We start from the raw sequence: 16,142 nt of genomic DNA on the forward strand, positions 1-16,142 counted from the left end.
TGTCAAAGACTTTCTTTTTTTGGCACATACAAAGCATTAATGATCATAATTTATTGTTTTAATTTATAATAATATAATTATAATGATAATTTATAATTTATTGTCACTGCAATGATACAATCGACAGTGCAATTTCAAGGCGTGGAAGAGATCAACAATAGCATATTTTGTAAAAAGGGCACAGGGACAAATAACAAACAAGAAAAATCATACATATGAGGCGAAGAATCATTAGTAACCAGGAAAAATGAGTATAATTGTGTGTGCTGCAGCGATGCAAAGTCCAGTTGACAGTTATTGCAATTGTTGGATAATGTTAAGTGAGTGGATTAAGTGAGAGTGCGTTTACATCACTTCATAAAATTGGGATTAAACCACATGGATTAATTCTATATTATAAACGTTCTGAAGCTTGAAAGTTTAGGATGAACAGATAGCAATGTGTTTCCTTAGTGTTGTTGAGGTTAGTGCTTTCGGATGTTTGATGCCATCACATTCATTCACAAACTGCCTAATGCAATCGGAACCCCTCAAGTAATGGACAGAGAGCGGCAATGTAAACAATGGAGGGACAGAAATCTCTCAGGTTTCATTCAAAATATCTTCATTTGTGTTCCAAAATGAACAAATTTCTTATGGGTTTGGAATGACAAAGGAGAGTAAATGATGACAACTAACCCTTTAAGAGGATAATACAATGAAAACAACTAAATTTCAACTTTGTTGAAAACACTTAGAACGCATGTCCCGATGTGAAAGCTAGTGGGAAGGCATCCAATACATTGAGATACCTGTACTTCACTGTACTTTTCTTCTTATGGCAGAAATACGATTTTTGATGAAGTATTTGACCGCCTTCCAGTCTCTATTTCCTAAAGCTTGAGCTTCTGCATCAACGCAGCGCTGACAGTCCATTTTCCCTGGAACGTGGCTCCTCACAATGAATTTCCTTAGGTGCCTTTCTACTACCGCACATTCATCTGTTGTCCAGCTTCTTTTGACAGTAGTTTCTTTACCTAAGTATACATAAAAAGAACATGTTATTAAGTTTAGGTTAATGTCTTAAGTTTAGAATTTTTAAACCTTAATCTGAACTGAAAGACTATTGGATTGATCACACAGGTCATTCATTGCAATATTGACTTGGTTCAGAGACTAAAATTACGCTTTTAGTTTGTTTCTGAATAAAACTTTTGACTAATAATAATAAAACAGGGCAATCCGGTTAAAGGTGTGGTGGTAGCACTTTATTTTGATGGTCCCCTTTAGACATTCTGTTAACTAAGTAACGTTGCACCTACATGTCAACTAACTCTCATTACAGCATTAGTAGACCGTCTACTTAAGTATTTTATACAATTTTGGCAAATGTACTTTGTTTTACAGACATTTTTTATTTTAAAAACAAAACAAGGATACTTGATTTTCAGCAATGATTTTACAGTCCATATCCCCTATTTTATGTATTGTCCTGTTAAACATGGCAGTATCACATCGATGGGAATATGCATATGGAAATGATATGCAGATGAATATATTAAAACTTTTGTGCGAACGCAAAATCTTCCCTTTGTGCATCCCACACTTTTAGGATGATATCTAAGCAAAGTGTTATACATTTACATAGTATCATTTTTCTTTTGATCATGTAATGAAAATGTTTAACCCAAAAATTGTCATCATTTAATCACCCTCATATTGTTCCAAACCTGTATGAGTTTCTTTCTTCTGCTGAACACAAAAGACATTTTAAAGTATGTTTGTAATCAGACAGTTGACGGCACCATTGACGTTCATAGTCGGAAAAAAAAACTACTATAGAAGTCAGTGGTGCCATTAACTGTCTGGTTACCCACATTCTTTAAACAGGGTTGCTGCACACTTTTTAAAGTCAAATTTAAGGCTTTATGAGACCTGAAGATATCAAAATGAATACCATACATTAGGAGTGCGCAATATTGACAAAGATATATCTCAATATTTTCAAAGTTTTGTTGAAAATAATTAGATGATAATTTACTGATTGTGTTTTTGTGCTTTGTGCCATGGCTGGTTTAGGCCTGTTGTTGACAGCTGACTCACGAAGATATTCATATTTTTCGTATTCTATGCAGTGGTCAGTTAACAGAAGTGACCGAAATTAACATTTTTATTGGCAATTGGCAATATTTGCCACCTTAAATTGATTTCCAGGGGCATTTTCACCTATATATGGACATTTCTTTCTAAACTTATTTAAAGGTATGCATCACCTTTTTATGTCAAATTATAACATTCCAATTAAAGTCTATTAGAATAATAACACAGTACCAGTCAAATTAAATCATTAAATCAAAATCCATCTTTGCAGTGCAGAGATGACAAAGCAGCAGCATCAGAGCTGGCAATAATATATTTAAAGGTGCAGTGTGTAAACATTTTGAGTATCTATTAACAAAAATGCAATATGACATCCATAACTATGTGTTCAGTGGTGTATAAAGAACTTACTTAATAAACCGTAATGTTTTTATTACCTTAGAGTGACACATTTATATCTACATAGGCGCGGGAATCCCCTTCTATGAAGGTCGCCATATTGTGACGTCATGTTTCTACCGTAGCCGACAGCGAACAAACAGCGTTACAGAGTGCGTTTCGTCACTACCTTGAAAGAGAATCCGCAGAAAGCTAGAAGCTAGCCATAAACACCGTGAGTAGTGACTTTTCCCTTATCAGTGGTGTAAAATATGTAGTTTGATTGTTTCATGTAACTTAATTCTTCTCCCTCGCTGTGTTATGGCTTTGCTATGTGGGGATAAATGTGCTGGTTACGTTCGTGAGACAGCTGATTAGTACTCTTGTCATTGACCGTAAAACAGTATCGTTACAGGAATCACCAACCCGTCGATCTTGGAAGCATTTTAAGTCGATCGAGTTTCCAAAATCAGAGAAAAAAGCCTATTGTGTGTAGTAAATGGTGTCTAGGGGATGCGGAGGCGCGCGCGCTGTTACAATCATGTCATTTTTGCCGCACGCACCTTTGGCTCATGCGGACGCGTCCAGTATAAACAAGGCTTACCGCTTTAACCAGCTCAGCCACAGTAACAGCTCATATTAGCCAGCTAAACTTTTACTACCCTATTAGAAAAAATATTTAGTTGCATAGTTTCATGTGGTTCTTCTCCCTCGCTATATTATGGGTTTGCTATGTGGGGAGAATGTGCTGGTTACGTTCGTGAGACAATCAGCTGATTACTATTATTATATTATGTATTAAGACCCTTGATCCTCACCTGACTATGGCTTTGTAAACTTTATCCATGATGTGGTTTATAATGGACTGTGGTACAGAAACTTTGTTACTCTGGCTATTCTCTGCTGTCTCAGACGACGACGTTTGTCCCATTTTAGCCACCGTAGCGTCTTCGAAAAGGAGGGGTGAGCGGTGGGCTGAGCCCTTAGTGCAAACTCGCAACCGAACCGCTAGATGTCGCCAAAAGCTACACACTGCACCTTTAAACTCCATTTACAATTGCATAAATAAAGCTATGAGATTAGTTTTTTATTCAATATTTAAATATGAAAATATTTCTAATTTTTAACGTTTTAATTAAACCACTAGTACAGTGGTTCTCAAACTTTTTTCGTTCCGCACCCCCCTTAAAAAAATGTTTTACCACCCCCACCCCCAAAATTTAATCAATAAAAAAGGAAAGACTTTTTAAATAAAAGAAAACGTAAAATGAAAAGAAGAAGAACGATTCAGTGTATGGCTGTTTTTTTTTTTCTTTTTCTTTTCTGCTGATCTCTTTTCTGCTGATTTCTGCAGTTTCGCGCCACACTTTGAGAACCACTGCACTAGTAGGTGGCGGCAAGTCACTGTCTTAATTGAGTTGAGGGAGTCATTCAACCGTTTCACTCAAACGGCTGATTCATTCAGGAAAAGCAAGTGATTGTTCATTGAATCGTTAAAAACACGGATTTCAGTAAAAAAAAATCATCGCTGTTTGTTGCGTGGAGAATCTGCAACGGTTTCATTTTGAAATTCTCGTCTGTGAAATAAAGGGAAAACACACAATATTGACAATAGTGTGTCTAAAAAGTAACTCACAATGTTAACTTATTTATTTGATACAACAGTTAAATTAACAATCACATTTGCAATTGTGCACAGGAAAACGGCACTCTTGCTCATGTGATTTATTTATATCATATTATGTTGTTATAGAATTAGACAAACAACTAATTTGGGGACATACCTATAACTGCACTGACACATCACGCAATGAAAGCAAGCATGAGAAACAAATGCGATGTCAGCTTGCAGTGCCTCGTACATAGTTAAAACAATGATTACAATATCATCATAGACGCTACATATCGCACATTCCTAAGCACATAAAGAATGAACCTCACCGCCTTTCGCGTGCAGGAGACAGACGTAATATGATTATGCTGAAGCGAATGACGCAAATTGTCACGTGAACAAGCAAATCCACAAAGATAGAATAAAAAAGAATACGTACGCTAATTAGATAGTTTTACTTTGATTTATCTAAATGCTTTCCAAAGTGTCATCAAAAATTTAAGACCTTTCATAAGTAAAAATAAGACTTTTTATGACCTTAAATTTTAAAAATCTAATTTAAGACTTTTTAAGGATCCGCAGGAACCCTGTTTAAAATGTCTTCTTTTGTGTTCAGCAGAAAGAAAGAAACTCGTAGAGGTTTGGAACAACATGAGGGTGGGTAAATGACCATTTTCATTTTTGGGTAAACTATCCCTTTAAACCTTACGCTCAATAATTGAATGGAATTTCAGTAGTTTTATTCAACAATATTTATTTGGAGCACTTATCACAAAACTCATTCTGTTTGAGGTTGTAAATAAACTATAATCAGAATATTAGACTGTGTAAACATACCTATTGTGGCAGCTCTCAATGTGCAGTGATTAAGTGTAAAGATTTGACAAAATAATTCAGAATAAAGCTCATGTCTTGAAGACGAACGGGACCATCAATCCACTTTACATTTCTAAGCTCACCTCTCTTTTTTGCCGACTTCCTCTGCAATTGGGAATGCACTGTGAAAGTAGGTTCTTGCATGGATGTCACACTGTCCTCAACTACAGGCTCCTGTGCTTCTGGAATAAAGTCATCTGAGTGCAAAGAAAAAATTAGTTTATTAAAGAAAAAGACAAATCAACATATAAACTAACTGTAAGCAACACTGACTGGATTAGGATCTATCTTGCATAACATTTGCGTCATGGTGACATACAAAGCAATGATCAACAGTACAAATTTATAAATATTCAGTATATGGCATGAGTCTTACAGATGATATGTATTATGAAAAGCCGAAAGCGCTATACAAATAAACAAATTTAATTGAACAACAAATTTCACATGGTTTCCATAATTCTACAATACAGTGGTAGAGAGATCCGGATTAAATCAGATTTGCACTCACACTGGTAGCACAATTTAAATGTATGCCCATGGCAGAAACTTTCTCCCCAAAGGAACTTAAAGAACACATTACAGTGGCAGTGGCCCTGGAGAAATGGGATTAAGCATCTTGCTAAAGGACACAATGGCTGTGGAGATCGACTACCTTAGGATAACTATACCTGTTGTGTAGCTTCCTGTGCCACACAATCAACTGGAAACCATGTCAAACATTCCCCAAATGCAACAGGCAGCATGTGTAAAACATGTCAACTATAAATTTAAACTAAAAGGTTATATTAATGCAACAACCAAATATGTGGAATCCCGTAAAGATTTTGCAATAACATCTACATTTAATTGTCTAATTTATCATAATTTATCAATCTTTCATACCAATTATTTTTCAACCATACAAACACACCTTCCTCTTGTGAACACCCATCCATGTCAACAGTCTCTAAAACGGCAAGTAATAGAATATGAATGAGTTGTAACACTGAAACTGCAATCAATCTGACAAAGAGTATACAAAACTACTACATAAATAGCTGAATAAACTAAATTTGACTGAAATAGACTAAAATTGTCTAGTTACAGTCACATAACAATAAAATCTTCCCTCTTCATCAGTATGTTGAGGTCAAATACTTCTACTCTGTTCTGGTCTATTCAATTCCATTCTATTACTTATCAAATACTATCTACTATTCTAAAAGAGAAGGATTTATAGATGACAATGCTGTGCTTTTTAACTTTCCTTAATAATAATAAAAAAAAGACTTAATACCAGTCACACCAAGATGAATTTCATCCAGATTCTTCCCTTTGTATTCTCCAAAGATCGTCCCTGTTCCAGAGCTAGAAGAACTTTACTTATTTTAGCTAGCTGGAGGGTGCCCTCTGGAAGGCGGTAGTGCTTTCTGTGGACCTCAATGTTATGCCCAAGGAAATCTGCCAATCGGTCAAGTTCTGTAGTCTTGAAATTCAGAACAGTTGACAGAGTAGCAATGTGTTTCTTTGGTTTTGTTGAGGTTAGTGCTTTGGGGTGTTTGATGTCATCACATTCATTCACAAACTGCCTAATGCAATCGGAACCCCTTAAGTAATGGACAGAGAGCGGCAATGCAAACAAGTATCCGTTTTCACTCAGTACTCCACATTCTTCTCGCTTTTCAGTCAGAGTATCGAGCGATTCCCTCATCACCGGGGTAAGGAGAACAGGGACTTTCGTTCCTCTCTTTCCTACTATGGCAATCCGTACAAAATGTTTGCAAAGCTTCTGCTCGAGTGCTGTAAGGGCTAGGTTAACATCTTCGTGTGTTTCTGATGTATCCTTTGACAGGATCGCAGACAAGGACATTCGGGATACTTCTCCTGCTCTTCATCGGTTGAACAGGTTAACTTGCGGCAGGGTGACTTTAGCAAGGTCCTTCCAGTTCAAGGGAGAAAACTCTTCTTGCAGGGCATTCAATTGTTTCTGCTGTTTCTCAGACAAATAGCAATGAAGTCTGTGGACATCCTGTATGAATGGTAGAATCTGAGGAGAATTCTACTTGGTCTGGTTAAGCTGATTAAGCGCTTGGGTTGCAATGTCAAATTTCCAACTTTCTTAGTATAGCAGTGCAAATTCCTCAGCATCTTTGGCAGTCTGTTGATCTTTCATCTTCAATCCTTCAGAATTGATAAACATGGCTAAAGCATGCAAACCATGTCCAACTTTGCGAGCAAGAGATGGACGGTGATATTTGCCAGTTTCATCATTATATCCAGCTAGGCATCTTGCAGCCGTGACAACATGACTGTACTTTTCAGGCTTTATGTGTCAACTTTTTTGCTTCCAGTACCAGTCTGCCAAGCTCTCTCAGTTTTTGTAGAATATATTGGTGCTGGCTGATTACACACTCATTCTTTCTGAATAGTCTGTAACCATACTCAAGAATGCAGTGGTCTTCCTTAATTCCGACTGCAACCTCATCTTGATTCATATCACTTAAGAACTTCCAGTATGCATTGCTAAATCCAATTGGAGCAGATTCTGCAAATGCAAACAAAGCTTGAACTCTTGTTTTACCTCGTTTAGATGTCTTACCCTGAGGCTTGAAATGACAGACCTGAAAATGTCGCCACATCACTCTTTTTCGGAACATTCCATAGCAATAAACATAGTGCATGAATTCTTGTCCATCAGTTATTTTCTTTGGCTGCTTCCATGGGATGAGTTTGCCTTTGCAGTTCTCCAAAACTTGAGGGTTGTGTTCAAAATTCCCCTTGTTGCTTATAATAATCCAACTGTCGTCGCCTTTCTTTTGAATTCTTTGGCAAGCTTAATGCCTTTACGACCTCAACCACATCGCTGTGTCTACGCGACAAGTGTCTTGACATTTTCTGAACTACCTTTCCACAATACAAGCAGTGATGTGTTTTATTATATTTTCTGGAACCATCCTCCTTTAAAACTGGATTAAAAAAACCGATGGCTCTTCTTCAGGTGGCATTGAAACACTTGTCTCCTCGTTTCTATTTGTTCGCATGATTTTCTCTCTGCTTCTTTCTTCTCAGCTATCAGGAAATCTTTGTGCCGAGTCATGACTTGTTTCAAAGCTTCTGCTCTGACTGGACTTAAATCGACTCTGACTTGAAGACTTGTTTCTACTAATGGATGACATTTTGACATTCTTTTTTTTATTTTCCAGGGATAACTCCAAGCTTCAGTCACTGTCATTGCTTTCCTCCCTGGGATTTGGAATATACTCATCTCCACTATCGCAACATGAATCATCGGATTCTACAAGACTCCTTTTGAATCTTTAAAAAAAGAAAACTTAAAAAAAATTGCCCCCCCCCCCCAAAAAATAATTTTTTTTTAATTTGCTCACATACATCCCAGATGTGCATGACTATTTTTCAGTGACCTTTCATAACATGACTGAAATAAATACACAACAATCACTCGTTTTGACCAGCCGTTGCACTACTGTTAGAAACATCTTTAACATTGATTTGTTCATTACAGAGTTCATTACAGTTTCAACAGAGTTTTTACTTTCAATTGTATCGACATGGATTACCATTAGCCAGCCTGAACGACATGCAAGTCTTGAAAATGTTGGTTGCCATTCATGTCTCTTAATATCTAAAAGTTTATTTTTTTAAACTTTATTTTCAAAAACTTAAACATGTGAGCAATAAAGGTCATGCACATCTGGATTGGGATTGAGTAATTTTTGGGAATTCTTACATTTTAATCCTTCAGCATGATAAACTGACCATTGCATATTGGGATGACACATTCTATAGGGGCGCTAAGTAAAATGTAGAATACCTTTAATCCAAGTAAATTAAATTAGAAATGTACTGTTAATTAAGATTAGACCAAGTGACTAAAAACAAAAAAAGTGTGCCAACATTTTTTTAAATACCTGCAGCTCAGTTTTATTTTTTCAAAACTAAAGAATTCTGTGCAACTCCCTTCATTATCCACACTGGAAACCTTTTCCACACAAGACTGTTTCAGTAAAGGACGAATTATACTGGTACAGAATCAAAGAAAATTCTGAAAATAAAAGACAAGCATGGATGCAGGATTTAAATAAAGATATTTCATTAGATGAGTGACGTACAATATGTTTAAAAGCACAAACTCAAACTATAAATACTCGTTTGAAACGGTTACAATATAATTGGATAATGAGAACTTATATCACTCCTGTGAGATTAAATACATTTAATACTAGTATTCCTGATTTATATTTTAAATGCAATCATTTCCAAGGCACAATTTTTCATTGTGTGTGGGAATGTGGTGAGTTACAAAAGTTTTGGAGGAAAGTGACTCAGTATGTATCTCAATTTACTATTACTCCTATCTCTTTAAGTCCGGTAATATGTGTAGTGGGTGTCTATGTGGACAATTGCTCTCTGCCCGTCAAAGAGAAAAAACTGGTGGATTTGTGCCTACTACAAGCCCGGCGTTCAATTGCCCTTTGCTGGAAGAATACAAGTTGTCCTTCCCTTGGACTTTGGCTGGAAAACTTGAGAAGCTTACATATGTGATTAAGGGGAAGTCTACTGAATTTTACGAAATTTGGGAGATGTACTTGAGATTTGTTAAAGATGGAAATATTGAAGAGGCTATAGATGTGTGAAGTTGTAGTATATGCTGAACAGGAGTGTGTGATATAAAGCACTGTATGTTTAAGGAATTTTTATTTTGATTAATTTTTATTTTTTTATTTTTTTACGACTGCCAGGGTTAAAGTGAAGGAGGAGGGATTTGAGTAAGTTATGTTTGTATTAAGTGTATGTTATGTTCTTGTGTTAAATGTGTTGTAAAACTTGCAAAAAAGTGTGCCAAATATACACAAATCAGCCGAAACACGGAAGTAAGGCAGCACTGCCATTACTGCGTGCCTTGCTGCTAAGGTAGTAACGGAAGTAGCGTGTTGGTCCCGTAGGCGGCTGTAGCAGATGTTAGCTGTACGAATTTACAAATTTTTTAGTATGTATGCTGTCCAGTGATGCCAGGAAGAGCATGTTGTGTGGTTGGCTGTTTTAACAACAGCACAAAAATACAGGCCTGGAATAAAACCGATGGTGAATTTCACAAACCTTTGTTGCACATTGACTGCCCATGTTTAACTTACGGCCATAAGGATTACTCAGAGTTCCTGCCTTCCTGGTGTTACATGACGATAGTTTTTCTCAAACTAAGCGGTTAAATGCTCACAAAGTGACTTTAAGAGCTGATCAATAATGGCGGCAGGCAAGATCGCGGCGCCCATAGAGTTCGCGGCGGATTTGTGTATAGAGAAAAGGATAAAAAGGCACACCCCTATCAAAATTATTTGGAGAAATAATTGACTGGCATCAGGTTGATGCATGAGATAACTAAAGTTACTAGTACTATAGTTTGACTATAAACTGTATTTAAGGCTCAGGTTTCTGGAGATCTTAGGTCAGAGGTAGGTAACCTGCAGCTCACGAGTCGTATGTGTTCTTTGACTCCTCTCTAGTTACATCGCAGGCAATACAAATATTTAAAATAAAAAAATATATAATTTTATTTACGTTTGAGATTATCTGCACCTATACATTCACATGACCTCATATATCTTATCTATACTACCTTTATCATTACACAAAGCTGTTAGATCGAGGTCCAATATGAACAGAAAGTTTTCACTTATCACGTTAAGAGAGTAAAGGCCTTGATATACTCACAGCACGGTTTTCTCGTATTTCACTTGGGGGTAAAAATGTTTGAAGTACAAGAACAGCGGATATACCGTTAACGAACATCTGATGCCGCCCATACAGCTGTGAGCGGCATTTAGATGTATATGTAAATATGTGCTGCGCGCTTTGCTCTCAATAACAAAATAAACAAAAAAATTGAGAAAAGCATCTGATCGAATAGAATGACAGAAATGTGGATGTGTTTGCACAAGCTCTGCAATTCAACACTCCAGTAAAATCATGTCATGTTTATATTATAGCACTTTATACAAAAGAGCTTAAAATCAATCAGCTGTACCGTATTAAACCTTATGAAACAAGACACTGACACCGTTTTTCGTAAGCACAACTTCTACTATAAAAGCAGCTCTCCAGCGTGTTCATGTTTTCACTCGCAGAAATCTGACATTGACGGACTAAACAAACAATACTTCCATGTGAAAAAGGCAGAGCCTCCACGCACTAGGGATGGGCTTTTTTTTTATATATTTCTCATTTTGATCATTGACAGGTCTCAAAAAAGAGTACTCAAGTTCTCAGAGTGGGGCATGTGCGAGGGGCGGGGCGTGTCGGTCATAAAAATTATGTTCGACATTCCATTTGAGCGAATGAACAGTCGGTAAACTGCCGGGTTTTGCTAGCTGATTATTAAACTCAACCAAACACTTCTTATTTGAGATCAATCAGATGTAGACAACATAAGAGTAATCTTACAATTTACATCTGCACAAAAAGACGTGAATGCGCACATGAACTTGACCGTGCTACTCTGATGTTGTGGACGCGCTGTCAGCGCGCTGAAAAATTAAAGCACAAAGAATTTACAACATTCTATCACAATCGTGTTCTCATAATGTTAGGCTATGTATATGATATATTGGCGCTGCACATCTTGCACTTAACTGCATTTCATGATCAAGTGATTCCAGGCATCACTGCAGTGCGCGGTTTCAAATCCAGTTTCACTTTATTTCGCCGGTCTGAAGGCGTGCTGTCTAGCGCAAACAAATCAGACCTCAGGAACCGCCCCAAATGCCACAATAAACAATCAGAAAAATAGATTTCTTTAGGGGGGCGATCACCGTTTTCATGATTGATCGTCGCCGTCACGTGCGAGTACTCAAGAGTCCATCCCTACAGCGCACACCTACCTATTAAACAATCGCAGTACGATGGTGTTTACCAGCCCGAGTGAACTTTTCTGGAAAGTTCACTTTGGCAAGCTGTTTTTAACTCCCCAAAAAAACTTTGTTTTGGTCTGATTTTGTTCGAAATGACGTCACAGTTCGTTCTTCGATTTCGCTTAAAGTATATCGGGGCCTTAAGGAGAGATGACTGACAAGACAATGACGAAGTAGCTGGTACGCAACAGATCCCGTTACCTTGCTGGTGCTCCCTACACACAGAGTACGCGTGATCGAGAATTTCCAAAGCAGAATACAAGTTCACATGATTGCGAAATCGAAAGTGAAAAGCGCCCACCGCCACTTTTATTGGTAATACCGGTGTTGTTGCAAGTTTATTCATCGGTGTGAACATTTCCTTACCGTGACATCCCTAGTAAAGTACTTCACATTCTTAGAGAACCTTTAAAGGGTTCTACCCTCAATAACTAATACCAGGCTCACTAAAAAAAGCAAGAGACAAGAGCAAGTGAATGCGGGTTTGGGTAGCACTAACCATTAAGTGATATAATTAGGGCTGCAACTAACGATTATTTTAATAATCGATTAAACTGTCAATTATTTTTTCGATTAATCAATGAATCGGATAAAAACACAAAAAAGGATTTGTTTGAATAAAACGTGCGCAATCTCGGACCCACTCGGCCTCTCTTGCACTCGCGGGATTCGCTTCACTTTTGTCCAGTCCGGCACCTCATATATCTGCTCCGCTCCGCACTCAACTTTTTTAAAATTTATACTCAAACATCTCGGTGAATTATTGACTGGCGTAATGATCGCGCGACACAACGAATCGATAATGAAATTCGTTGCCAACTCTTTTAATAATCGATTTAATCGATTCGTTGTTGCAGCCCTAGATATAATGTATGAAAAAATTAGGCTTACAGGACAGTGACCGTTTCTCCTCGGCCTTTGTGAAGCCATTCCAGACATATAAGTGGAAGGTTCATGCGTGCTGTCATCACATGACTCATTAAGACGAACAGAAAAATCTGGAACTCTGTCCATCTGCTAAAAGGAAATTATGTCACGTATGATTATGTATTTTTATTCACATTCTATTGAAATCATATATAGGGGAAATATTTTGGTAGAAATGGTATCCAGAATGTCAGAGGCATACCAAAATGTTTTTTGGAACAACTTCATTGTCTGACTGCAGACTAGAATCCTCATCAGTTTCATCTATTATACTCTCACTCGAGTCAATCAGAGGATCAGAAAAATCAGCTACTCCAACCACCTGCAAAAAAGGAGTTTCAATTTCAAGGCATGTTACACATTTTGGCTTACATTCTATTAAAATGAGTCACAGGAGAAGGACGTTTGAACCATTTATAGAAACAGCAGCATTTTAAAGTACAGTATCTGAGGCATACCTGAATGTTTCCATTCCTCGTCTTCTTTCGAACAACATCACAGTGTGGAGTGGGAGGGTTGTCTTTAATATAATCCTCATCCGTCTCATCACTTTCATGATAGTTCACTAGGGCAAACCCTTTGATAGTAAATATCTAAATATAATTCAACAAAATAAATACACATTGAGAGTTAATATTAGCACAAGCATGTGGACACGCTCCTAATAATAGCAAACATTTATCTAGAGCGAGCGGTTGAGGTACGGCCCCATAAAGCCAAGACCAGAAACTTGTGTGTGTGTGTGTGTGTGTGTGTGTGTGTGTGTGTGTGTGTGTGTGTGTGTGTGTGTGTGTGTGTGTGTGTGAAGTGCTTGACATGCAGCATGATGGCAAGACTAGAATAGTTTGTGATGACAGAGTGGACATTACTCCTTTACCTGCGTGACGGCAGCATCTTTGCTTAAGTCATCATGGGAAGAGTGATCTGTTAAGGATGTTTTGGAACTGTTAGATTCTCTCTTCGGTGCTCTTTTTCATGAAGAAGTCGTTTCAGTTTTTATGTATTTTTCTGTAGTTGTGACATGTTTCTCATATTGATGTTTCTCTTCTATTTCATTCAGTTCTTGACTTTCCTCTTTCAGTCCCATCAGGTCTAAAGCAAAAAAAAAAAAAAAGACAAATAAGTTAACGTCAGTTTATCATCAAAAACAACAACACATCAGATCTTTCGACAACATAATTCTCAAGCTATTCAAAAGAACATTGTGGTCTATGTTGGCATTTATGGACAAGTGTTAGCATAATTTAGGTCTTATCTATCCGGCCTGTATTTGTGTAGATAAAGAGACATCTCATCACACACAAGTATGGAATGCACCAGGGCTCAGTATTAGGTCCTCTGCTTTCCCCAAGGAACATTGTAGCAGAATGACTGGGTTTTTCTGGGGTGCCAAATTATAAGTCTCCTTAAGTAAAATGCTTTAATCTTTAAGTCAATCCTACAGAGGATTCAGCTTATTACTTTTTAACAGATGAACCCTGTTGAACAAAAGGCAATAATATAACATAACAATAAACAAATTTGCATTGCATTGATGTTTTGTATTAATTTAATTCTCCTGCCTTAACACAAACAAAGAAAAAAACAAAAACAATTCAAACAACCATTTGATAAGAAAATAATTAAAAATCAGAAAAAGAATATATTATTGAATTGAATATAATAATATATATATATTCAATTATACCTCGGGCTGTTTAAATACTCGATTCTGATTGGCTGGAAGGTGTGCAGTAAAACCGTTTAATGCACAGGTAGTTCCAGTCAGTTTGATTAGCCTACATTTCGAAATTAATCCGGTACTATTATCATTGGTAACCATAGTAACACAGTTACACTTGCAAACAGAGTGAGAGACACATATGAAAATGTTTATTTAGGTAGGCTAAATGGATGATCTTTTAATATCGTTTAATTTGTATGGTGAATATGGCAATTTTGAGAAATGGGCCCAGGCACAAGACGAAATAGAAGACTTGGAGAAGACGTTGAATGACAAAAAGCGGCACAAAGAATTAACACCGACAGAGCTAGATAAGATCGAAGACGACAAAGATGAGGTCAATACGAAAAAGACAACTGAATGGGCAGTTAACACTTTCAGTGACTTTTTGCGGCAAAGACAGAAAAATTGTGATTTCGAGACCTACTCTGCTTCTCTTTTAAAATGAGACATTGCGGGAGTTTTATGCCTCTGTTCAGTCTACCGCTGGACGCGAATACAGTGTTGCAAATTTGATGTGTCTCCGAGCAGGTATAAACCATCACACTACAAAATACAACATTAAGTGATAGGGACTTCAAGTCAAGCAATGCCATCTTTAAATCAGTTTTAAAGCGCTAACTCTCAGGAAAAATGGAAAAGACACCGGCGTTCATCATCCGCGTATTACTGAGTCTGACTTGGAGGAATTAGAAAGGCACCTGCACTCTCCCCTTTCACACCCACAGGACTTGTAAGAAAAGTTTGGTTTGACATACAGCTTTGTTTTGCACGGAGGGGAAGAGAAGGAAACCGTAACCTATCAAAAGAGTCTTTCGTTCTCCGTCAAGACGAGAATGGGAAAGAGTAGGCCTACCTGACCCTGGCGTACCCAGAGACAAAAACCCACAAGGATCCCACCGCATCAGATAGGGAAAATTTACGAGGATTTATGTTTGCGAGCCCCGGCGACCCACTTTGTCCCGTGGACAGCTTTAAAAAATATCTGTCAAAGTGTCCAGAATACTACCAACCGGATGAAGAAGGGTTGGGTCTCCACAGAATATAAAATATTTTTCGTGTTCGCGTTTATGAGAAAAAAAACTAAAAATCAACAAAAATCAATGATTGTTCGAAAACCACACCCATGCTTACCGGTAAGACGGCGTTAAACATTAAATTTCTCTGTACTGTAGGGTAATATATACTGCCCTACAAAGGCTAAGTGCAGTAACTATGCAAACAAAGAAACGGAGAAAAAGGCCTTTAAAGTTTTTATACCAGCCAGTCCAACATGTTATGGGTAGATTAGTGGTAATGCATTTATGGTTCGTTTCCACTGAGCGGTACGGTACAGTACGGTTCGGGCCGGTAAACCATGATCCAGCTAGCGTTTCCACCACCAACAATACCCTTACTTGATAGGCGTGGTGTTTGCCGGAAAGAAGCGATCGATGTCTTTTTCGCGCGAAGAAGAAAGCGACATAGTAAACAACAATAGATGACATACAGCAGATCTTGTTCTTGCTTCTTGGCATGTTTGTCACAAGAAACAAGCGCCGGCATAAGGCGTTTCTCAATACCAAGTAGCCTACGCAAAGTCCGACTCAGGAGAATGACTCCCGAGGACGCAAGTCCAGTAATTCTGCTAATGGAAGAC

At 37.6% G+C, this 16,142-nt stretch overlaps 1 protein-coding gene across 1 annotated transcript; it reads right to left on the reverse strand.

The window, feature by feature from the left end:
* Positions 1 to 680: 680 nt before the first annotated feature.
* Positions 681 to 7,254, reverse strand: LOC143742525 (uncharacterized). The gene is made up of 3 exons (XM_077235413.1): positions 5,859 to 7,254; positions 5,029 to 5,142; positions 681 to 1,016 (listed from the first exon to the last, which is right to left on the reverse strand). The coding sequence occupies exons 1-3, from the start codon at positions 5,881 to 5,883 to the stop codon at positions 799 to 801; spliced, it is 357 nt and encodes a 118-aa protein (XP_077091528.1). The 5' UTR covers positions 5,884 to 7,254; the 3' UTR covers positions 681 to 798.
* Positions 7,255 to 16,142: the final 8,888 nt, after the last annotated feature.

The sequence above is a fragment of the Siphateles boraxobius genome, unplaced genomic scaffold, assembly GCF_051911475.1.
Source record: "Siphateles boraxobius isolate OS27281-9 unplaced genomic scaffold, OSU_SipBor_1 19, whole genome shotgun sequence".
NCBI classification, from domain to species: domain Eukaryota; kingdom Metazoa; phylum Chordata; class Actinopteri; order Cypriniformes; family Leuciscidae; genus Siphateles; species Siphateles boraxobius.